Source organism: Solanum verrucosum, unplaced genomic scaffold (genome assembly GCF_900185275.1).
Source record: "Solanum verrucosum unplaced genomic scaffold, falcon-dt-bn FXZP01001111.1, whole genome shotgun sequence".
Taxonomy (NCBI): Eukaryota; Viridiplantae; Streptophyta; class Magnoliopsida; order Solanales; family Solanaceae; genus Solanum; species Solanum verrucosum.
The window spans coordinates 483,802-508,952 of record NW_026019640.1 but is presented as its reverse complement, the minus strand read 5'-3'; the positions used below and the strand labels follow the sequence as shown (position 1 = coordinate 508,952).

The following is a 25,151-nucleotide window of genomic DNA, read 5'->3' as shown; positions in this document are numbered from 1 at the left end:
CCAAATTTTGGGGATATATTTGAGTTTATTATAAAAAAATTCTGCATTTTATTGTAATGGTTGTGTTTTAGGCTGACTGGTTTTGGTGGGTTAAGACAAGTGCCATCACGTCCATTTTTGGGTCGTGACATTACTTCACCATGGTAAATAATTTATTCTACTATATACATATGAATAGTTTGCACTTAAAACATGTAAAAAAAAAATCAGTTGTATATATTTAAAAAAGATGAAAAAATGTATCATATCACATATGAAGAGAATATCAATATTGTTTATATATCTGATACTAACATGAATATAAATATTAGTTTATATTATTGTCCAATAAATATTTCTTGTAGCCGCGCGAAGCGCGAACAATTTCCCTAGTTGTATGTGAGGAAGAATCTCCATTGAAAGAGCTTTACCATTTTATTCATACAAGGTATTTTAGTAAAATATTGTTGTGAGTAATATTTTTATTGTAAAACATGCCTTAAAATAATAAATTATAAAATGTTACTGACAGTAACGTTTATGTTTGTTTACTCCGTCAGAACTTCGTCATTTTTTTCATTAAAGATTTTTGAATAAAATATAGCCTAAGAAATACGTTTATACTAGTTTGTAAAATTTCAAAAATAATAATATTTTGGTAAATTAATTTTAATAATGGCTTATTTTGGTCAAAAATATTTGTTGGAGGGGCGATTGAAAAAAATGGTGTATTATTCTAAATTGAATATTTTTAATGTTTAGTAAATTATTTCGTATTTGTCTTTATATTTAGTTGAGCGTTAATTTAAAATTATAAATTTCACTTGTTAACTACTGGGAAATAATATTCAAGTTTACCTTTTTATTTTTAATTATAACTTTAGATTTCCTCGTATTTGAGTTACACCAAGAACAAAAAAACAAAACTAGATGACTTAATTCTAATAACTAGATTATAATCATAGTATAAAAACGGATAAAATTACTAAATTTTTAGTGTAGAGACATATTTGATTATTTTTGCTTAAAATGTAAACTCTATTTTGGATTGTATTGCTGGTTTTATTTTTTGAAATAATTAATAATGATATATCTTATATTCAACTTAAATAGTATATCTTATAATCTACCTAAGATATTAAGTGGTTAGTTGTACATACAGAAAAACCACTATAAATTAATATAGGTGGGATCATGAAATTTTATTATTTTTAAGAGATATTAACTAATCGATAAATTAATATTTATTAATTTAAAGAACGGTTAGAGATTTAATGAAGGTTAATTTTGATTATATCAAAATCATTGTATCTTACTAATTTCTGTATCATATTTATTGATTTCACATAAAAAAAATATATTATACATAAAGTACAACGAATACATCAAAATCATTATATCTTACTAATTTCAACCTTGTAATGCTGGGATAATAAGAGCTTTCAAGATGTATTATCGTAACAAATTTTATCGTATGATATTAGAAGGCTATGAAGTGGGACAAACTGATCCAGCAAAGATTAATGTTTTGGATGCTATCAGTTTTGTAATCCCTGCTTGGACAACAAATATTCAGCAAGAGACGTTAAGTGGTTATTTGTATATACTAGGTTATAAATGTCAAATAAAATTAAGTTAAAAGACAAATTTATCTATTAGTATGACTTTTATTTTATTTAATTAATAAATTGTAGCTGGTATTGCAATATTTATTTCTTTGTTAATTTTCTGAAAATGCAAATTTTTGGTAATTTGGGATAGCTCTGGACCCGGTTCATAGAGTTTCCTAAAACCCCACTGCAACTAGGAGAAAATCCTTAAACCCTAAGCAAGTTTCTTGTTTTTTTTCCTTCGTTCAATTTCCACTTATCCTTTCAACTCTGTAATGGTGTCTGTAAGAAACAAAATAAACCCACTTCTCTGCAACTTACCGTACGTTCTCACATGGCGAAGATTTGGTTTTCGTACAATCTGCAGTGGTCGTCTTGGCTTTGCGCCGTCCACATCACCGTCAATGGCTGATACAGATATTCCTGTTGCTGGAACGAAGGTTCTCGAGACATTTTCTCAGGAATTTGAGATTGGATCACGCAAAATTACTTTAGAAACTGGAAAGATTGCGAGGTTTGCTAATGGCTCTGTAATTTTAGCCATGGAAGAGACGAAAGTCCTCTCTACTGTCGCTTCATCTAAAGGCGACGCACTTCGTGATTTTTTGCCTCTTACAGTATAGTATGTTCATCACATTTCTGAATTCCTTTTTTTTTTAATAAAAAAACTTATTCTTTTTAATATTGCTTTCTTAATATTCCCTTGAAGGGCTATGAAATTATACAACACTAAAACACACCGGAATTCTTTTTTTGCTACTTTAATCTTTATTATTTTCTAGATTTTATAGAATTGACTTCAAGCTCTAACATAGAGACAAGATATCTCACATTTTCTGTTTAAGATTTATAGTACATCTCACATTTGTTTAAGATTTATAGTACAGCAGAAATACTTGAGGAGTTTGTGCTGCTTTGGAGAAGTGAAACATGTGTTACTACATATTAAATTTTATTTTTTTTCACAACTTCAATTTACATTATTTTCTATATTTCATAGAATTAACTTCAAGCTGACAAGATATCTCACATTTTCTGTTTAAGATTTTGGTAGGTAGCATTTTGGGATTTTATAGATCTGGTCCCAACATTGGGTGAGGCGGGTTTTGCTCTACCCATCTCTCCAGCGATCTATCGGTATTCCTATCAGTACGTTGAGTTGTGTTTACCAAAGAATTACGTTTCTCGGCTCGCTCCCACCTGTCTTCTTCCCACTATAGTGAAAGATCTTTCACTTCACCATAGCAGGAACCTCACTAGCCTTCTCGGCCAGTTAGTCTAACCACAGGGATCCCTTCCTGCTTATCCACCCACCGTAAACGATTACTAACGAACTTGGAATACGAATGAGATCAAAAAGGCCCTATTTGATTCTCTAGGCTAGTGGTCCCTTTTTGTCTGGCCATGAATAGTGAGTGGGACCTCATGTTCGCCGGGTAGCCATATTTGCATGGAATTACATCAGTACATTAGTTAGACGAGCAGGTAGCTGGGTACCAGAGAAATCTTTATTTGAATCAGCTTCGTTTTTACTCTTGTTCATTCTTTATCTAGAAGATGATAAAAAAAAGGAAATAAAAAGAAACAAACAAGTATGAAAGCTATAATTGTAAACCACGATCGAATCTATGGAAGCATTGGTTTATACATTCCTCTTAGTCTCGACTCTAGGTCGCTGGGCGAGCGCATCCGATTCTAAAGTCTCTCTTTACGGCTGAAGAATGGGCGTGTTCTTGGGCCATCATAGAAACATAGATAGGGTCGACGACGGAACGAAGAACGAAACTTTACGACAGCTTTTTCGTAGACGTTCACTTGCATCGTTAATCAAAGTTGTATGGCTCAAAATAAAAATAGAAACTTAAACAAATGGACTTCATATGAAAAAGACCAATTAATTCATTACAAAAAAAGAAAATGATTCGGAACTCTATTCATTATCAAACCAAAAAGATAATTTTAAAAAATGGGCCGAAAGGTTGGTTTGTTTATCTGCAATTGCAAAAATCAATATCTATTGGATCCATTGATATGCGTTTTTTCTTTCATCTGCTTAAACGATTGCCGTGAGTAAAGTTATTGGAATAATTGAATTTCATTTAGTTACAAGCAAGAAATAATAATGAAGAAATGCAAATTATACAAAAAATTTTGCCGGTGTGAGATATCGCATTGTTCGAGGAACCCTAGATGCTGTCGGAGTAAAAGATCGTCAACAAGGGCATTCTAGTGCGTTGTAGATTCTTATCCAAGATTCCCGACCATTCTTCGAAGCTGATTTGAAAACAAAACATTCGTTCCGTGACGTGAGGCTCCAGCTTAAAACTCTCCCAACTATATTTGAAAATGAATTGGTTATCCATTAAGAGAAAGAAAGTTTTCTTCTAGTTCCGCTTCTTGCTCTTCCAATTCAGAAAGACTTGTCGGAAATCGCCGGTTGGGTTGGTCCGACCAAGAAAGGCATGGGACTTTTGGGCATTGCTTGGGTCGAGCTAGGCTACCAAGTGATTTACAAGCACCCTCACTGCACACTTTCTATATATCTGTCTCCATCCAATCAAAGACGTCCATGCCAAAACTTATGTGAAACTTTCCCTCCCGACACCTTAAATAATCATATACCGAGATCTCGTATTTGATCAATAAAGAACGAGGACTAGCTCACCAGTAAAGGAGAGGGGCGGACTAACTTGACCGGTAGAAGGTGAGAATAGTCAATGAATCGGAAGAGGAATGTTGATCGCCTTAGTTTATGGTTTCGTTCCCCTGTTCATTAATAGGGGCTCCCGAATTCGACTTATTTGAGGAACAAAGTAGCTCGACCAACGAGAGAGGAACAACTGGCTAATTTCACACTTACCTATGAGCTATGAGAAAAGAGGTTTCTGGAACAGGTAGTGGGTACCGGCTCGCGACCCAAGAGCCCGCCACTAGAACCCAACCCTTAAGACAACTTCTCTTAAAAGCCTCGGTTGTCACCCCCCTAATCAAAAGACTTATCTTCATTTTCGTAAGGGAGACATCGGCATGACAATGTAGTAATATTATTATATTAAATAAGAATTGTAGTAGGGTATGGGGTGCTAAAGAGACATTACTGACGTTGGGATTTCCCTATTGGTCCAGGTCATTTCGGGGCAAGCGGATCATTTATGATGAAGATGATGAGCTTCAAGAGAATGATTCGGTGTTCTTGCAGAGTGGAACCATGCTGTACCAGACACGAGATAGATCTCAAGGCCTTTTCCCCGCCTGTTCAAGACACCTTTGTATGAAACTTCTGCAACTGGGCAGAATAGCAGAGCAAGTATAAGTAGTGTTGGGTGATTTTTGTCCAATAATGCCAACGATGGATGATATTATGGATTCTTTTCAATTCATTTTGAAATTTCTTCGGTGAATGTAGCTTCAAGAATAAGGCAAGGCCAGCCCTAAGTCTAAGTTGAAGTTACAGGGCTGGGAGGTATGAGTTGATCGGATGCAGGGAAGCCCGGGCAATCCGTTCCTATCAATCATTCGTCAGGCCTGGACCCATCGGTGGATAAGATCACATCTTCATGACATAGCTCTACGAACGAATGGATCGAATCGACTTGGAAAATGGAAAGATTTGTACAAGTTATACTGCTTCAAGATTGAAGTTTTCACCAGAAATCTCTGTAAAAAAAGAACGTTGTAACGAGATTGCATAGGTCCAACATAATCCTCTAAGAAGCCCCTTTGACATCTCTTCATCTGCAAATAATTCTCGATGTGAGCACTTTGAAGCAAGTTGATCCTAGAAGACTAACCTTGCCACTGAAAGACTCTACTGAGACAAAGATGGGCTGTCAAGAACGTAGAGGAGGTAGGATGGGCAGTTGGTCAGATCTAGTATGGATCGTACATGGACGGTAGTTGGAGTCGTGGAGAGCTTTTTGCGGGGAAACTTGCAAGTACAGTTTGGGGGGAGGCGGGCGTCGACCCTACCTTATGAGTATTCGAACTATAACAGTTCCGATGAACAGTCACTCACTTTTGACAGTTTGAAGAAGGGGAGGGAGAAGGAGCCCTTGACCCGCAGGAGGATTTTCCGGAAAGAAGGAGCAAAAGCGAAAAAGCTCAAGTGATTTTCCCTTGACTACTGTCAGGCCAGGAAAGATAACTGCATATCTGGGACCATACAAGCCTGTTACATGAAATGCACCAAAACCAAAGCAAGCCTTCCTTCGATTGCTTTCATTTTTGGCCCGATCAGGCTTCATCTTCTTATCGGGATGACCCAAGAAATTCGCTATTTTGATTTTGCTAGTCCTTGGAAACAGCGTAGCGACGGATAATTCAGAATCAGGCTCTTCTTGATCTTGAGGTCATGGGCTAACTCGACCGTAGGGAGAGGGGTTCAAGATGCCCTCGTCTAAGTCTGTCTATTTCTTTCTTTGCTTTAGGAGCTTTAGTTGGTTGTTGACCAACGGAAAGCATGGGATCCATGTTAGATTCATCGTTGGACCTTGTTACGTGCCGAAAAAGACGTTATAGCGACCATCCTAGGCCTTCCACGATTGTTGACCTGTCTTTGGTTTGGAAGTTCTAGAATCTTGTCTGTCGATTTCTATAACAAAGGAAAGCCTCCTACCCTAATACTATGCCAGACGGTCTTTGCCAGTAGTGCCATCCTCCCCGCTTGGCGAGGGGGAGGGGCGTACGGACCACTCCATTCGAAGTCTCACAAATGTTTCAAATACAAATTGCGGGGCGTATCGACGGAACAGAAATTGCACGTGTCGAATGGATCAGACTTTTTTAACCATAGGAATCCTTTCGGGAGCGGTATGGGCTAATGAAGCGTGGGGGTCCTATTGGAATTGGGATCCAAATGATTCTTTCTCCACGAATATTGTAATTTGAATAGTCTTATTACTTCAAAGAATCCCGGTTACTCCTTTTCAAAAAAATTCCCGCAGGAGATCCTGACCCATTTTTTTCTGATCCTTCGAGAAAAAGATTCATTCTCTTCATAAAAAATAGGAGGTAGAACCAATAAAGATTTCTTTTTCGATTCATCCCTGGCCTCATTCAAGAATTGTGCTATCATCATATTATAATGATTATTCCGACGTCAGAGCAGACGGGACTACCAATCCGCAGAAGTCAAAAGGACCCAGGCAGAGCATTCCCAGGGCAGGTTGGAATATGTATTATCATAATAATGGTAGAAATGGAATCATTTTTCTTTTTATATTCTATACAAAATCCTATAACTCCTCGAACTGCTGGGTGCGGCATATTCATGGACTGGCTTGGTGATAATGCTACAGTATGATACCAAGAAAGCCAAGTCAACCTAATTGTGTGTGAGCAATCAATCGTGACAAGTCGACCGATCCATAATGAAAGCCACCTTTGAAGAGTGGTTTTGCTCTGTCAATACAGCTTATCGAGTTATCAAGCTGAACTGCCTTCTGTAAGGATCCCCAATTCTGGATTGATCCGCTGGACCTCGAGGCTGAATTGCGCGTGCACTTCTGCCAGAGCAGAATCACGTGAGTACTTGGTGTATAACCTCAGCAGTATCTTCCATCACTAAGGACAGAGTCCCAAGAGGAACCTGGGGAAATAGTGGTTGATAGGGCTCGGGTTCCGCGGGACCTCTTCTTTCTAAAAAAGAAAAAGTCGGAGCTTTCATATGTTCTCCATTACTTGTGTGGATAAGCCCTATATTATAGAGTATATAACTTCGATCATAGGGATCAATTTCTAGTCGCATAGCTTCATAATAATTCTGCAAAGCTTCCGCGTAATTTCCTTCGGATTGAGCCGACATCCGTTACGGTCGTCATTCAATTGAAAGAATCTCCGTTCCAGAACCGTACGTGAGATTGCTCGTTCCTCCCGATAAAATATAAGGACAGCCGGTGTTGAAGCTCCGCTCTCATTTGGATATCAGGAAGGAGAGGGCGTTCTAATTCCGGAACCAGAATGGCGCGCGGAATGGGCGCAACCTCGAGCTCGGGAATGTGCGGCTGTGCTTCTCTCCCAGGAGGGCAGCCAATACAACCACAACCTAACTTGCACGAGATTCAACAACCGAAGCTACTGGTAGTCCCGAGGGGGCGGCAGAAAATTTGTCCAATTGGAGCTCAAAAAAAGGAATTTCTTTTTCGCTTTTAAACCTGTTTGCATAGGCTCGTGCACTGATTTACGTTCAATAATCCCAGGGGCTTCATCTAAGTAGAGTGAAAGATGGTCCTGCCCTCTTATTTGATTCAGGCAGTCGTCTGAAAGTGCTCACTGGGCTTCAGAGCCCATATGCTTAACACAGGGAATTCGCAGCAAAGAGAGTTGTTGCCAGGTGGAATGATTCATTCAACCTCGGTATCGGCAACCAAGACACCCTTCTCTGTCGAATGAATCTTCAAATCATTATCTTCAAACCACGACTCCGATCACGGTTTCCAGTTGACTTTATCTCAGGTGACAGGGGCAGGAGAACACTTCACAAAATGCGCTTTGACAGCGAGCTTAGCCCCCTATCACCGTGGAGGAAAAATCGGACTATTCGGGAGAGCTGGAGTGGGTAAAACAGTACTCATTATGGAATTGATTAACAATATTGCTAAAGCTCACGGGGGCGTATCCGTATTTGGCGGAGTGGGTGAACGTACTCGGGAAGGAAATGATCTTTACATGGAAATGAACACCCTTGTAAGCCCCCAAAAGAGAACTAAAGTAGGGGCCTACAGACTTTTTCTCTTTGGAATAAAATCCAGTTAGAAAAGGAAATCCAATTAGAGATAAGCTGCCCATGAGCATTATGGCATAGGTAAAAGGGAATGAGGAGGCAAGCCCCCCCATCTTTCGCATATCTTGCTCATCCGACATGGCATGAATCACCGAACCTGCACTCAGGAATAGTAATGCTTTGAAAAAGGCGTGATTCATTAAGTGAAAGACGCTAACCGAATAGTTAGAGATGCCGCAAGCAAAGATCATATAGCCTAATTGACTGCAAGTTGAATAAGCTATGACCCTCTTTAGATCATTCTGTAATATTCCAGTGGTTGCCGCAAGGAATGACGTCATAGCTCCTGCAAAAGTAATAACAATCAAAGTCGTAGGTGGGTATCAGGCTTCACCATTATTAATTAATCTTTTGATTAAGGGGGATGAACCATCTGCTAAGGTCTTCTTCTTCACTCGAATGAAGCTAAAAGTCAAGAACGAGAATGGGAAGTAGCGCCGCAACTCCGGACCGAAAGCATGACACGAATGGCAAGCGCGTAAGCGCAGGAAGAGCAAATTTCTTTCTGTTCAACGACATAATGCCTCACCTGCCCTCTGCTACACATCTCTTTCGTTCGCCCTAGACCCACCCACCAAATGGAACTCTGCTCTTTTTGTTGGGTTAGAGCGAGTATGAAGTCAGGGAGGAAGAAGAAGAGTCTCGAAACAAAAAATAAAACTTATTGCAACTACGAATGTGAACAGATGCTTTCTCATTAGACTATTTTAACCGATTGTTTATGTCGACCCTACGTTCATTAATCTCAGAGTTTTTTGCAACACTGGAGTTACAACTTTCTCAATTTTGTTGCTAAGTGCAACTTCGGCCCTTGCCGTAATCACTCTCCTGAATAGACTTATCGGTGTTTTCAATTGGGCGTTTCAGAAATCTTTCTTAAATGTTTGATGGCCGAACAAAACATACTTATGATGATCATGTTTTCCATTTTCTCATTTTCCTTTTTCTTTCATGTCTTTTTGCATCGTCTGTATTTTCCTATTTACACATATAAATAAGTGTTGTGAGCTTTTTTTCATTATATGGTCGTAAGTGCTAACAATGTTTGTTTAGGTTGATTACCAAGAGAAACAATCTGCTCAAGGTGTTATTCCGACAACATACATGAGGAGAGAAGATGCTCCAAAAGAACGTGAACTTTTATGTGGTCGTCTTATTGATCGGCCCATAAGGCCACTTTTTTCACCTGGATTTTACCACGAGGTGTAGGTAAGTTACCAGCTCAAGCTAGTTAGTCACATGAAGCCAAAAATAAACGGGAGCCCTAATTTTTAATTATTTATTTATTTTTGAGATGCAAAGTTATTTCTTTCTTTTTAATTAAAAATTGTATTTTTTCTATGGTCTTGAACTAAAGAGATATATATATACCAAAACTTAATCTTGTAATCTTAAACATATCATGTGGAAGTAAACTTACAAATTGGCAAAAAAGACAGAAACATATTTTAATGTTTCAAAACGAACTAAAATAAAGATAAATAAATTAAAAGATATAATATATTATTTTGTTAAAAAAAGGCTTATAATAATTTTATTATTACTAAAAAATTGGGCCTTCAAATTTTGGGGTTGATGCACAGTGACCGTCAATTAAGCATCAATTAAGAAGAACAATTCTAGGAGCTTTGAACTCGAAGAACTGAGAATCTAGTTCAAAGCTTAAAGCTGAGATATTAAAAGATAGAGAATTTTAGAAGAAGGAGAATGCATTATCATTCAGTGAATCAACTCTAATCCTTTACATGGTATATATAGATACATTCCACAACTAAAATCAACTGTTACACTGACTGTTATATGACTGTTATAACAGAATAACAAAATTATAACTAACTAATGAACCCCAATTAACTATTGGACATCATCCACTAACTAACTTGTAATATCTGTAGACTTGCATCTATACCCCCTACCAAAGTACAGGCTTGTCCTCAAGGCTGAAATGAAGGAAATCTATGTTGAATGTCAAACAAGTACTCCCAAGTAGCTTGAGAAGAATCAATAGCAGTCTACTTCACAAGCACTTGAACCACAACCTTGTTGCCTCTTTTCACAAGCCTCTTGTCTAACACACCTTTAGGCCTAGAGCAATATGGACTGAACAAGTGAAACACAGGTGGATGATTGATGACATATGGGACCTCATGACACTTCTTCAACTGAGAGATGTGAAATGTATGATGAATTAGGACATTAGTTGGCAAAAGTAATTTATAGGCAACAACTCCAACCTTAGAAACAACAGGATAGGGACCAAAATACTTAGCAACCAACTTGTTAAAGGGTCTAACAACAACTGAAACTTGCCTATAAGGTTGCAGCTTAAGGTAAACCCAATCTCCTACCTCAAACATCTATCAGACCTCTGTCTATCAGCCAAGTCTTTCATTCTTTGTTGGGCTCTTTGAATATGAAACTTCAAAAGATGAATGATTGTTTCTCTAGTAGCCAATGATCTATCTACCATATCATATAAAGACTCACCTGCTAAGTAAGGAAGGTGAATGGGCAGTGTGGTAAGTAGTTTATACCACCACTCAGCAAGTGGTGAATAACTGGACCACTCCTTAGGGCTAACAGAACAAAAACATCTTAGATAAGTTTCCAATGTTTTTTATTTTTGATAAAGTAAAGTTGTATTCCTCAACAATGAGGGTATGCTGGCAACCATAAAAAAGATTTACATCAGTGACCCAAAAAAGACCAACTCAAGAAATTGCTACTAAACTTATAAAGAAGAGAAAAAAATTAAAATCTGTCCAGCATCCTCTATACCCTCCTCATTACACCAAAAACAGAAGGTCTTCATACAACGCCATTTGATCTTTTGTACTGATTCTGCAATATTTTCCATATACCTCTTGTTTCTTTCTCTCCAAATAGTCCACCATATACAAGAGGGTATCATGTTTCACCATTTCTTCTGGCTCTTACTCCCCCTTCTTCTCACCCAGCAATTAAGAAGGTCTATAGTGTGTTCTGGCATTGTCCAGTTTATGTGTGTTCTGCTTAGAAAAATGGCCCATAATTGAGCAGTGACTTTGCAATGGAGGAATAGATGGCTATTAGTCTCATTTGTCTCACTACACAGTCAACACCAGGAAGCTATTTCAAAGCCTCTTCTTTGCAGCTTCTCATGAGTTAGGCATGCCCTTCTAGCCACTAGCCATGAGAAACACCTCACTTTAGTTGGCACTTTATTTTTCCATACCTTACTCCATGGTCCAGAGATTTCCCCTGGAAGTTCCTTCACTTTCATATTGTACAATCTGCTGACTGACAACATACCATCATGATTGTGTTTCCAAATCATTACATCAACTTCCAGATTTGTGCCCTTGAAATCATCTAGTGTTTGTTGCATCTTGGTTACTCTCCCTATCTCTCAGTCATTTAGTAACCTTCTGAAGCTAAAATTCCACCCTTGTTCAGACCATACCTCATTTACCATTGCATCTTGAGATGAGCTGAGGATATATATATCTGGATAGGAAGACATCAAGGAATCCTGACCAATCCAGTGATCTTTCCAGAAAAGAACCCTAGTCCCATTCCCCACTTTGTATCTAATATTGTGTTGTAGTTGACCCCATAAATTTCTGATAGTTCTCCACACCGAGACACCATACGGGATATTCACCATATCGGAAACCCATAGGCTATTCTGGCCGTACTTGTTACTGATAACTTCCTTCCAAAGTGCTTGATACTCTCTTCCGAACCTCCACAACCATTTTGCCAACAAGCACTTGTTTTGTAGCCCCAAGTTTCTGATCCCTAACCCCCATGAGCTTCTACTCAGCAAAACAGTTTGCCATTTGACAAGATGTATTCTTTTACCTTCCTTGATTCCCGACCAAAGAAAATCCCTCCTTAATTTATCAAGTCTTTCTTCCACTTTGGCCGGCATAGGGAATAGGGACATCACATAGGTAGGTAAAGAGTCTAGTACAGAGTTTATCAGAATGGTTCTCCCACCGAAGGATAGATATTGAGATTTCCAGTTTGCCAGCTTCTTCTCAGTTTTTTCAATTATACCATCCCATATCACTAGCTCTTTATGGTTGTTTCCAAGTGGCATACCTAGGTAAACAGTTGGGAGTTTTTCAATTCTGCACCCCAAAATGTTTGCTAAGGCCTGGATCTGTGTCACCTCTTTGATGGGATATATACAACTCTTCCTCCAATTGACTGCCAAGCTTGAGACCGCCTCAAAGACTACCAATATCATTCTGAAAATTCTAATTTGTTCCTCCTTAGCTTCACAAAATATGATAGTGTCGTCAGCATAGAGCAAGTGACATATCTGCATATCCACCCCTGATAAATTGCCTACTTTGAATCCTTGCAACAATGAGTTTTGAGTAGCCACCCTCAGATAGGTTTCCAATGTTCTATTCAAAACCTCTGTTTGTCCATTTGTTTGAGTTTGATAAGTAGTACTCCTCTGTAACATAACCCCTTGTATTGTAAACAATTCTTGCCAAAATTTGCTGAGGAACACAGGATCTCTATCACTTGTCAATGTAGTTGGCATGCCATGAAGTTTAAAAACATTGTCCAAGAAGCACTGTGCTATGGACTGAGCAGTATAGGGATGTTGTAGGCTCATGAAATGGCCATATTTACTCAACCTATCAACCACCACCAAGATAACATTCTTGCCGTTAGACTTAGGTAAGCCTTCAATGAAGTCTAAACACACATCAGGCCACACTCCATCTGGAATAGGCAAAGGTTGAAGTAAGCCTGGATAAGCAGAAACATCATACACGTGCTCTGATAGACATCACATTTGTTGATGAAGTCCCTCACATCCTGACTTAGAGACTTCCAATAAAATAGAGACGGTATTCTCTTAATGGTAGCATCCATGCCAGAATGAACACTATGTGTAGTAGAATGCCACAATGAAATAATTGTCTTTCTCAAGTGGGAATTGGCTCCAACCACCAATCTACCCTTCCACCTAAGCTGAGCATTACACCAAGTAAAAGACTTAAAAGGCTGAACCTGTAGTCTAATAATCAGAGATTGCAAAGATGCGTTAGTTAACCAAGTTCCCTTGATCTGCTCATACAGAGAATCATTAGGTGTCAATAAGGAGATAGCTAATAACTCAGCATCAGGCATCAGGCTTCCTTGATTAGGCACCAACAACTTTGTTGTGTATACCCTACTTATATTCAATTGAGAAGTAGAAAAGCATTAGTTTGGAAATACCAGCCACCTGGAAGTCAGTGTAGAGATTTTGTTCCAACAAGTGCTTCAAGGCTTTTAGATCAGAATTGACAATGAAGGGTCTTCCTATCAAATAGTGGGACCATTTAGTGACAGCAAATATAAGAGCCATTAATTCCCTATCATAGACAGACATGGCTTGGTGTCTAAGAGTCAGTGACCTGCTAATATAGGCTATAGGGTGGCCTTGTTGCATTAGCACAACACCAATTCCCTTCCCAGTTGCATGAGTTTCCACCACAAAAGGTTGAGAGTAATCAAGCATAGCCAATACTGTGGAAGAAATTAAGGCTTGCTTTAGTTCCTCAAATGTTGTTGTGGCATCCTCAGTCCAAGTATATCCATCCTTCTTAAGTCATGCAATGGCTTACCAATGGATCCAAATCCTTGTATGAATCTTCTCTAGTATCCAGCAAGTCCCAAGAAACCCCTCAGCTGCTTGATATTGCTGGAAATATGCCATTGTGCTACTGCTACAATCTTCTTGGGGTCTGTAGACACCCACTCACCACTAATGAAGTGACCTAGATATTTCACTTTAGGCACTCCAAAGGCACATTTGGACATTTTTGCATATAGTTGGAATCTCTGCATTAGGTCAAAGACGGTCTCACATGTTCAATGTGATCGACCATACTTTAACTGTAAATAAGTATGTCATCAAAAAGACAAACTGTTTTTCTCAATAGTGGCTTGAAAACTAAATTCATAAGACTTTGGAAGAATGCTGAAGCATTAGTTAAGTTAAACGGCATTACCAAAAACTCATAGTATCCTTCATGAGTCTTAAAGGCAATTTTGTGAATGTCACTTTCATACATTCTCAGTTGGTGATATCAAGCTCTGAGGTCAATCTTTGAAAATACCATGGAACCTCCTAACTCATCCAATAGGTCCTCTATAATGGGTATGGGAAACTTGTCTTTAATGGTCAAGTTGTTCAGCTCTCTGTAATCTGCACAAAGCCTCCAACTACCATCCGTTTTGCCAACCAACACAACTGGTGAGGCATAAAGACTATTACTATGTTGTATGACCCCCTAATCTATCATTTCCTATACAAGTTTCTCTATGATACCCTTTTGACCACTGAGTACCTGTAAGGTCTTTTGTTCACTGGGTTGGCAGACTCAACCAGTGGTATGCGATGATCAAAAGAATTTCTATGAGGTGGTAGTGTAGTAGGAATCTCAAATATGCTGGCATATTGGTCAATTAATAAGGATAATGCTGGATTAACTAAGTTACCTTGACCAATATGAATGTTGTAGCACTGCAGCCTATCCTCTGTACCAAATAATAATGACATCATGAAGAATTGAGTCTCATCAGCATCAACCTTATTTATTGATTTGGCCCCTGTTGACTTCAGCTGACTACTAGCTCCTCTCAAGACATGTTTCTTGCCTTGATACCTGAATTCAATGGTTCTATTCTGAAAATCAAACAAGATTCTACCCAAGGTATTTAACAATTTTACCCCAGGACAATGTCCACATTACCCAATGGTAGCAACAAGAAAACAGAGGCAAATGTAGTAACTTGTAAAAGCCATATTAGATTTTTGCACACTGAAGTTATTTGCACATTCCTGCCATCAGCAACACTAATAGTAGTGGGCTGACATCTTAACCTCTTGGCTATTTCTTGATCAATGAAATTATGTGTGCTCCTAGTATCAATTAAAACCTGCAAGGGTTTCTTTTCATGAAAGCAGATAACCTGTCACTCCTGTGAAAGCTTGTAAGGATATGGTCATGTATTCATCAACTTCCTCATTGTCTTCCTGTATTTGGTCCTGCACTACCTCTTCTTGAACCAGCTCCTCATCTTCTCTCCACTAGAAAAAAATGTTTTTTGGACCTACACATGTGACCAACCACATATTTACCATCACAGAAAAACAAAGGCCCTTAACCGTTTCTCATCCATCTCCGCAGCAGTCAACCTCCTTCCCAACCCATTACCAGTGAATCTTTTAGGTTTGGCGACCTATACTTGTTTCCTATATGTGGAATTTGGTATCAATGGCGGCTTTTGAGAGAAATGTGGTTTAACATGAGTAGGAGTAGGTAGAATTGGACCCTATACTGGCCTGACCATAGGTTTCAAACCCCATTTCTTAGCTTGTCCATCAAAAACAACCTCCTGTAGGCTGTAGCCTAGCAAGTTTATAGGCCTGTAGTAGTGTTCTTGGTGACTGCATCCTAATAGATTTGTTTAGTTCTGGCTTTAACCCACCCAAAAAACAGCTGATAGTATTCTCATTTGATAGATTCACTCGTTAATAATCTATCAAACTCAGCTTGGTATTCCTTCACCTTGTCTATTTGAGTCAAGCTCTTCAATGCCTCCATGAAATCCTCAAACTCTTCCCCAAATCTTTTATTCAATGCCAAGATATATTCTATCCATGAAAGATCAGCTACACAACTTCTTGACCTCATATACGACCTATGCCAAGCAATTGCCTCCCGTTCAGGTGAATTGAAGCTATTTGTACTCTCTGGTCGAATGCAGCCTCATCCATAGCAAAGAATTGGTCCACCTTATACAACCAAGTTCATAAATCTTGATCAGAAAATCTAGGGAATTCTAATCTAGAAAATCGAGTAAAGAGATTACCAGAATTGCTGTGATTTTTCTTTGTCTGATTTCATGTTGGAATTAAGCTGAACAAGCTCTATCAGTTGAAGATTTTGTTCTTCCCAGTCCCTTTTCTTTGCCCTTCATTCCCAGTCGACCAATGGTGTCCTTGATCTCATACAATTCCTTTTCTGTTTGTGAATTCCTGTCATTCATGCTAGTCATCCCTTCCATCAGTTTCGTCAACTAATCTTGGATCTGGGCTAATCGATCATCCATTTCTTCCACTGATTTATCTTGATTCTTACTATTGGTCACCGTCATGCCAAGGATCACTAGCTCTAATACCAATTGATGCATAATGGCAGTCAATTAAGCATCAATTAAGAATAACAATTCTAGGAGCTTTGAACTCGAAGAACTGAGATATTAGAAGAGAGAGAATTTTAGAAGAAGGAGAAATGTATTATCATTCAATGAATCAACTCTAATCCTTTACATGGTATATATGGATATATTCCACAACTAAAATCAACTGCTACACTGACTGTTATAACAAAATAACAGAATTGTAACTAACTAATGAACCCCAATTAACTATTGGTCATCATCCACTAACTAACTTGTAATATCTGTAGACTTGCATCAGGGCCTAAGCCGGATGCCTCATTTTTAAAGGCATTGAGCTGCCTCTGGTAAGCTGGTGTCTTGTTCTTGCAATTAATTTGATAGTAGTAGTTTGTTTGGTGGCTATAAGCTTCGCTGACTCGCATTCTCCCCAGGTAATGGCAAGTGTGCTTTCGTCTGACGGGAAACAAGATCCAGATATATTGGCAGCTAATGCATCATCTGCTGCTCTAATGTTGTCAGATATTCCTTGGGGTGGGCCAATCGGAGTAATACGTATTGGAAGGATTTCAGGTCAATTTGTTGTAAATCCAAGCATGGAGGAGGTAATATCTTATATCAGCTGGCATCCTCAGGATAAATTTATAACATTAAGACTTCCGAATTTCAGCAAGTCGACGTTCGTTCTGGTGGCAGTTATGACCCTGGCATCTTGAGAACTTAGGCCATATCCTTAGGTGCTGTACTTGTTTACACTCTAACAGAAGATGGTTGAAATGGAGCTTTGGGTCTCATGCAGAAGTTGTAGTTTCTCGATTATGTAGCCACTGCTGGGTGTCAATAGTGGATAACTAGCTTACATTTCCAAGAATTTGCATACTAGGTAAGCCATTTCTCTTCCATAGTGTTAGGAAGAACTACATAGTAAGAGAATATAACAAAAAGCTACTCGGCAACTCCAACTGCCAATGTGTCTTATGCTAATTGTTGTCACTGATGCCAATTATGTTCACCAGTAATTGAAGTCCTGTCCCTTGATTAAAGTCTTCTTATTAGATGTCATGCAGCTTAGCATCAGTGATCTTAACTTGGTATATGCATGTACGAGGGATAAAACTTTGATGATAGACGTCCAAGCTCGTGAAATTTCTGAAAAGGATTTAGAAGCTGCTTTGAGACTTGCTCATCCAGAGGTCAGACATTGCTGGCTATCAATTTGTCACTGCTGCTCCATTACTCCAAACCAGTAATTTTGATTTTTTGAATATTCAGGCTGTTAAGCATCTTGACCCTCAAATTAGACTCGCAGCTAAAGCTGGTAAGCAGAAGAAAGAGTATAAGCTGTCTATGGTATCAGAAAAAACATTTGAAAAGATTCAGAATCTGGCCAACGAACCTATAGAAGCTGTTTTTACAGACCCTACTTATGGAAAGGTATGTAATTTCTTACTGCAAGATGAATTTAGGGACTTCACTATTTTTCACTATTCATGTTATAGTCTATTAATAAAGGCAGCAGGGACCTTCTTTTCATCTCATTAATACTATGTTTTCCATTCTCAATCAGTTCGAGCGTGGAGAAGCTTTAGAAAAAATCACACAAGACGTTAAAAGAGCTCTTAAGGAAGAAGGTGATGAGGAAGGCCTAAAAATTCTACCAAAAACAGTTGATACAGTGAGGAAGCAGGTATGCTTGTAGATGCTGAAGTTTATCTTTTGTGCTTCTGATTTTGAGTTTTTATTTTTACATCATTAATAAACAGAAAATATTTTGTTTCTTCTTTTCCTTTTGTTGATTGCAGAGGAACACATGATCAATGATTGGCCCTCTAGGTTATTTCCTCATGCATTTGATCTTTGGCAAAATAATGTGTACTTCCCTCCTAATCGGTTAATAGTAGGTTGCATGTGTTTTTGGCTTTATAAGTCCAATAGCAAACATCTGACATAATCTAAATAAAGACTTCAATACTTCAGTTACTGCATTTTAAGGAATATTTGTTTGGGCTTCTTTTTACATCATAAAGTAAGGTTTTGATCTTTTAATATCACTTCGTGATGTTAACCTCCTCAAGTTTCTGACAACATCAGGTTGTTCGCAGAAGGATCATTTCAGAAGGGCTTAGAGTGGATGGAAGGCGTCTTGACGAAGTTCGGCCTTTGTACTGTGAAGCTGGTAATTTACCTGTATTACATGGATTTGCAATCTTTTCAAGAGGGGATACTGAGGTCAGTATGTTCATTTTTCACTAAAAACACAGGATGTACTATGATTTAGGGTTATCATCACATGCTAATATGCAATCTTGTTGCCATTCATTATCCCTTATGAGATGTTTATACAGGTCTTTTGCACTGTTACCCTTGGAGCCCCCTGGGGATGCTCAACGTCTGGATTCACTGGTCGGTCCTTCAAGCAAGCGTTTCATGCTGCATTATAGTTTTCCACCATTTTGTACAAATGAAGTTGGAAAACAAACTGGCTTGAATAGGTGTGAAGTTGGTCATGGTAAGCTAGTTAGTTCTCAAGTTTATAATATGGTCTGCTTCTGAAGTTAGTGAAAGCTGTAAATGGACCTTAATACTAGAATGTCAATTTGCAGTTGTAATCAACCTCAATATGTGGAAACATTTATGCCATTTTGTACCAACAAGGCAACGAGGGAAGAGAAAAGGTGATAATGTACTCTCTTCCCTTTCCTCATTAGCCTTATTTTTCTTGTTTTATTGTTGTTTCCTTATTTCATGTAAAAACCAAATACTGGCTAAAGGAAAAAGAGAGAAGATCTTATTTCTCTCTCACGCAATATCGTAAAGTAGGGGGCAGGGTTGCCTGCATTCTTCTATATGTTTGATTAATAAATAGTTATATCGTTTGGTATAACTGGTTCTAGTTTTTTTTTTTTATGACAAGGAAAACCCGTAGCCGCTACCCTTTAGGTGCGCACGGGGTAAAACCCCGCTCCTATGCAATAGCTCGCAAACCACATAGGAGAGGTAACCTGCACTAGGCAAGCCTGTTGCGACGAGCTCGACCCAGAAGGCAAACCCCTTGCTTTCGCTGGCAAGGGATTTTGAACTTGAGACCTCCAACATGAAAGTCCCAAGCCCAAACCACTGGGCCACCCCGAAGGGTCTGGTTCTAGTTTTCCTTCTCAAAAAAAATAACTGGTTCTAGTTTTTTTGTCTCTCTCCACTTGGATCATCTTTTGGGTTTCTTGGTCTTTCTGTTCATTTGCTACGAACTCCAAAAAGTAAAAAAGAATGAAAATGCAATTGTGAAGGCCAGACTTTACCTACCTTACTATGCTCCTTTCAAAAATTGTGCTTTGATGATGCTTAACTCAAATGACGATTTAACTCTTTGGCCACAAACTCTTGTGGATTCATATGTGATAAGCCTTGACATATGACTACCTTATAGACATTTTTGCACATGGTCAGGATCCAGTAATTTGAGTTCTGATTTTGTTTATTATCACCCAATCTAATATGCTTGGTGAAGATTGATGGCCATTTGATGATAAATCTGTTGCTCATCAAATTTATGTTCATGTTACCTTTCTCTAATTATAGCATCTCCAGGGTAATTTGTGGATCATTTTCTTGATACTGGATGGTTAATCTTCTACAGGCACTCTTGCTGAAAAGGCTCTGCTTGCTGTATTAGCTCCTGAAGATGATTTTCCATATGCAGTCCGAATCAATTCTGAAGTCATGGCATCTGATGGCTCGACATCAATGGCAACTGTCTGTGGAGGTATTTTCTCAATTTTCTTGATCTCAAGGTTGTTCAATCTGGCAAATATTAGTCATACGTTTTCACACTTTCAGTATGCACTAAGAAGATTTCTCTGATCTAAGTCTGTGCTTGTAAGTTATAGTTCTCCTTTCAAAATGCAAACATCATACTTCCTATTTTTTTGGTTGCTGCAGGTAGCATGGCTTTGATGGATTCTGGCATTCCACTAATAGAACATGTAGCAGGTTTGTTGATGGGGCTTGTTAGTGAAGTTGACCCATCAACTGGTGAAATCAAGGATTATCGTTTATTGACTGATATTTTGGTGAGGACTGTTGTTTCGATCTTTTTGAATGTTTGTCTTAGCTCTGTGAAGTTCAGTGAGAGGGACAAAAAGAGGGAAAAGAAGCATCTTTAAATGAATGTCCCAAAGGGATGAAGAAAGTTTCGGTACATATCATGTAGGCTTGGTGGTAAAATTTACCTTATTCAGTATTCAAAATGGGTATTAGGATTTTGGATCTTTTTTTCAAGATAGTAACTGGAAACTCATAAACTATTGCTTTATACCGGCGGCTGGAGTAAGATCAATTCATTTTGTCACCTTGAAAGTGTGCTTTAAAGTTGTGAAATCATCCAGTCACTAAAGGCCTAGGCTTTAAGAGGTGTATCTACTATTCAGCCAACACTCGCTTGCATGATTATGATTGTAATATGAAATTCTAGACTTTTCATATGACCTTTTAGTTCCTCTTGGATTTCACCAAATTTATGAAAACCTGCTATTCCTTGTTTTGGTATAAACTTAGATTGTGGAGTCCACTGTTGTGTGTCTCCATTTGGTTCATGCTGTAGCTTGGTCTTGTGTGTTTATGCATCTGTTTGACTTGAGTAGCCCCCACTCTGAACTTTGTCTTCCCCCGTCTGAACCTTGTCTTTTTGCCTTACTTGCACTTGCATGAATAGATTTTACTTCACACCAGAAGTCCAGAACTATATGCTCATAAAACTTTAATGTTATTGAAAACTGCAAATCCTGTAAACAAGAGTAATCAACTTTAAAACTTTACTTACCATCACCACTTATGTAGTCTATATTGCTGCTCTTCCTCTGGCTTATTGGTTTAAGTTATATCCTAATTTTCTTTTGTCTGAGGCTGGTCTCTATCTTTCTCTAAATTTGGTGTGAGTTTTACTTACTTGATTAAGTAACTCTCTAGGGTCTGGAGGATCATCTGGGTGACATGGATTTTAAGATTGCTGGTACCCGTAATGGTGTAACTGCAATACAATTAGATATTAAACCTGCTGGAATTCCTTTGGATATCAGATGTGAGAGTCTAGATCCTGCACTTAAAGGGAGGCTTCAAATCCTTGGGCACATGGAGCGTGAGATAAGTGCTCCACGTATTCAGGATGACATATATTCTCCTCGGCTAGGTAATTAGCTTCAATCATTGATCTTATGCTTCTCTATACTCCCTAGTTCCGCTTCATTTGACATGTCTCTTTTGCTCATGTTTTGATGACTGCTTCAAATACAGTTACGTCAAAATACAGCAATGATGCACTTCGTCGCTTGATTGGTCCTGTTGGTGCTTTGAAGAGGAAAATTGAAGATGAAACAGGTGCAGTCAACAGTTTGCATTAGACTTATTTGTTACTTTTACCTGGTTACTTTGGGTGATCTTTGACATGAGGGCATGGTTAATAGTATTTTTCCTCGTGCCTCTCTTGCGTATGATCATTGATGTAGCTCTAATGTCAACTGTTCTTGACTTTTTAAGTAGAATTTTCTTCCCTTCAAACTTGTTGCAGGAATACTTGTTTTTGGCTTCTAATATGCTGATTTGTACACCAGTTTTTTCTTTGCTTCATATTGCTTATCCACATTATCGCTTTGCCTTGTTAAGTTGTGTGACGATATGACACTTGTGCCCAACTCAGCCTCAGACCGCTAACTCATGAGGAAGGATTCCCAAGACAATTTAAGGAGACCATCAATCCATTCCCCAACCAATACGGAACTCTTAACACTCCCTCACACGCCCCAGACCGCCAACTGGAGCATTGACAACATTACATGGGGCCCAAGCAGGGCGGACCTGACTCTGACTCTGATACCATGTAAAAAATATGACACTTGGTCCGGACTCAACCTCAAAGCTACCTCACGAAAAGAGGATTGCCCAGTCTATATAAGGAGACGACCAATCCATTTTCCAACTAATGTGGGACTCTAACCTCTCTAACAAATGGATACACACGCATAGAGACAGATGATGCACGTCTTACAGCACTGCATTTTCATATGTAAACACCTTGTGATGGTGTTCTTTCCAGACTGCAGTTTTCATTTTTAATTTCTCCAGCTGATTCCTTTGTTACTCCTAAGATTGCATTCATTTCTCCTTGCTGATTCATAATGTAGGTGCACGGATCTCCGTTAGTGATGGAACACTTACTATAATTGCCAAAAACCAGTCGGTGATGGAGAAAGTACAGGAGAAGGTAATTTTGTGTTTCCCTCTTGTTTACTTGCTGTAGGTTAGATAAAAAACTGCTTTTGTCACTGTATTCCATTTAGAGAAAAACTGCCTCTTGTTTTAGCATGTAACATTTTTCTTAGAGATTGAGCACAATCATGTTACTGAAGTAAGGTGAACAGCTAAGACAGAATGGTGAAATAGGTATTAAAAAAAAAGGTTTGTCGTGAAAGCTCCTCAATTGCTATAGATGTTTCTATACCTTGTTTTTCACTTCACTTTGGCTTCAGTGTTCTTGAAAAGTTTCTGAGCCAACCAATTCCATCCTTTGCAATTTATTGCTGACAGGTTGATTTTATAATTGGACGTGAAATTGAGATTGGAGGCGTATATAAAGGTATTATTGTATCTGTTAAAGAATACGGCGCCTTTGTGGAGTTTAATGGTGGACAACAGGGCTTCTTACATATTTCAGAATTGTCACACGACCCGGTAGGTTCTCTTTTTCCTCTCTCTCTCCCTTGCTATCAAAACTTTATACTGCCAGGGATCTTAGCAGTTTAAAACTTAGTTTTTTTTAACTCGCTCAGTCATAGTAATTAGTACCCACTCTACATGAGTCGATATTACCTTTACTAATTTGCAATTGCTCACCCCTACCATGCAAATAGAGCTTGAGACTATTTGCAGAAAATAATCATGACCTTCTGGGATAGTATATCATTGCTTTCAAGGGCAAGTGTATAGTTTTTCTTTGGAACTTTGAAATTTAACTAGAATATTGCTTTCAGTCTGCCATGGTCCCTCTCAATTTTTTTCATTCAGCAAAGGTTAATGTCTATATGTAAAAATTGTGTAAATCATGCATAGATTTATAGTTTCTAAAGCTATGTTAAACACACAAGTCAAATAGTTAATTGTCCTTTTTGCACTTGAGAAACAAAGTCTGAGGCATGGAGGTTTAGGCTAGAGTGGCTAGTCCTTCCATGTTATTGTTTTGTGATTAATTTGTGTCTTTTTACTATTAGGTTTCCAGAGTTTCAGATGTGGTATCTGTGGGAAAGCAACTTTCTTTAATGTGTATAGGACAGGACGTTCATGGCAATATTAAGTTATCATTAAAAGCCACCCTGCCTAGACCTAAATCTAAGACAGGCATTTCTGTTGATGAACCTACTAGTCAAGAGGTCAATGTTTGGGCTGCCATTGAGGATGTATCCAATGAGCAAAAAAACCAAGGTGCTACTGTGGGACCTGAAACTAACACCAGCAGTTCTAATCCGAAGTGCGCCCGAGTGTGATAAGGAGGAAAAAAGTGATGCTCTGAATTCGAAAGGTGATAATGGATCTCAAAGTGCTTCTAAATCTGAGAAGAAGACAAGGATACCGTCCTCACTTTTTGAATCCGGTTTTTCTTCTAGAAGTGCTAAGAAGTCCAAAAGAGGCAAGGATGCCATTCTTGACCTAATAAGTGATGATGAAAGTGAGCAGAAACATACTCCTGAAGTAGGCCTGCATTCCCAGATTGGGTCAGATAAGGATGATGCTACGTCTGAGACCCCTATGAGTGCAAACAAACTAAAGCTTGGTATGAGATTAACAGCAAAAGTGCATCAAATTCGTGCCCTTGGTTTGGTGCTTGATTTGGGTGGTGGGATTCGGGGAATGTATCGTTTTGAGGTATGTTTGACTTTACTGTCTCAAAGTTTCTCTGTTATTTTCAACTTTCTACATTAATAAGTCTGCTTTATGTGAAACCCTTAGTTGCAAGTTGTGGTCAAAATGTTTGGTATCTTTTCTTATCTTGTCCTTGCTCGGCTCGGCAAGTTATTGTTTATCAATTACCCTTCCTTTATTTTTACGCTTCTATCGGTGTACATTGCTTGCTTTCCCTCTTTTCCTTGTTTAGCCATGTAGTATTCACAAAAGCCTTAGCAAATATTATGATGGTCCCAGTAGGGTCTATTGTGCATCGTACCACTTTTAGATATTCATCATAATAGAATTTCGTTTATCTCACCTGGAGATCCTAATTCCAAGTCAAATGAAATTTACTTTTTTTTGTGTAGCCTGGTATGAAGAGGGACTTTGAGGTGGGTGATGAGCTGTGGGTGAAGTGCTCAAGTTTTTCAACCAAAGGGATTCCAGTATTGTCTTTGGTGAAAGAAGAGTAATTTAAGGAGCTATTATACCAAAGTAAAGCATGAAACTGCAGGCTGTAAAAAATGTCAACTAAGAAAATTGACAGGGAATCACAAGACACCTATGCTTGAAATCTGTTTCAAAAGCCTGCATTTCTCAGAGCACGTGCAGATCGTTGCGATGAGTTGGATCGTGAGAATAAAGGAAACAGAAGGCCTCCTAAAATCAGGTAG

General features: G+C 38.5%; 1 protein-coding gene across 1 annotated transcript; it reads left to right on the top strand.

Moving 5' to 3' along the window:
* Positions 1 to 1,856: 1,856 nt before the first annotated feature.
* Positions 1,857 to 25,055, top strand: LOC125824809 (polyribonucleotide nucleotidyltransferase 2, mitochondrial-like). The gene is given in 18 exon segments (XM_049504195.1): positions 1,857 to 2,206; positions 9,424 to 9,579; positions 16,983 to 17,153; positions 17,616 to 17,741; positions 17,821 to 17,982; positions 18,116 to 18,235; positions 18,640 to 18,777; positions 18,894 to 18,920; positions 18,922 to 19,057; positions 20,183 to 20,308; positions 20,485 to 20,615; positions 21,511 to 21,730; positions 21,835 to 21,918; positions 22,722 to 22,801; positions 23,125 to 23,268; positions 23,805 to 24,040; positions 24,042 to 24,456; positions 24,846 to 25,055. Coding segments are annotated over 18 exon segments (2,919 nt in total). The 5' UTR covers positions 1,857 to 1,864; the 3' UTR covers positions 24,951 to 25,055.
* The last annotated feature ends 96 nt before the right edge of the window (positions 25,056 to 25,151 follow it).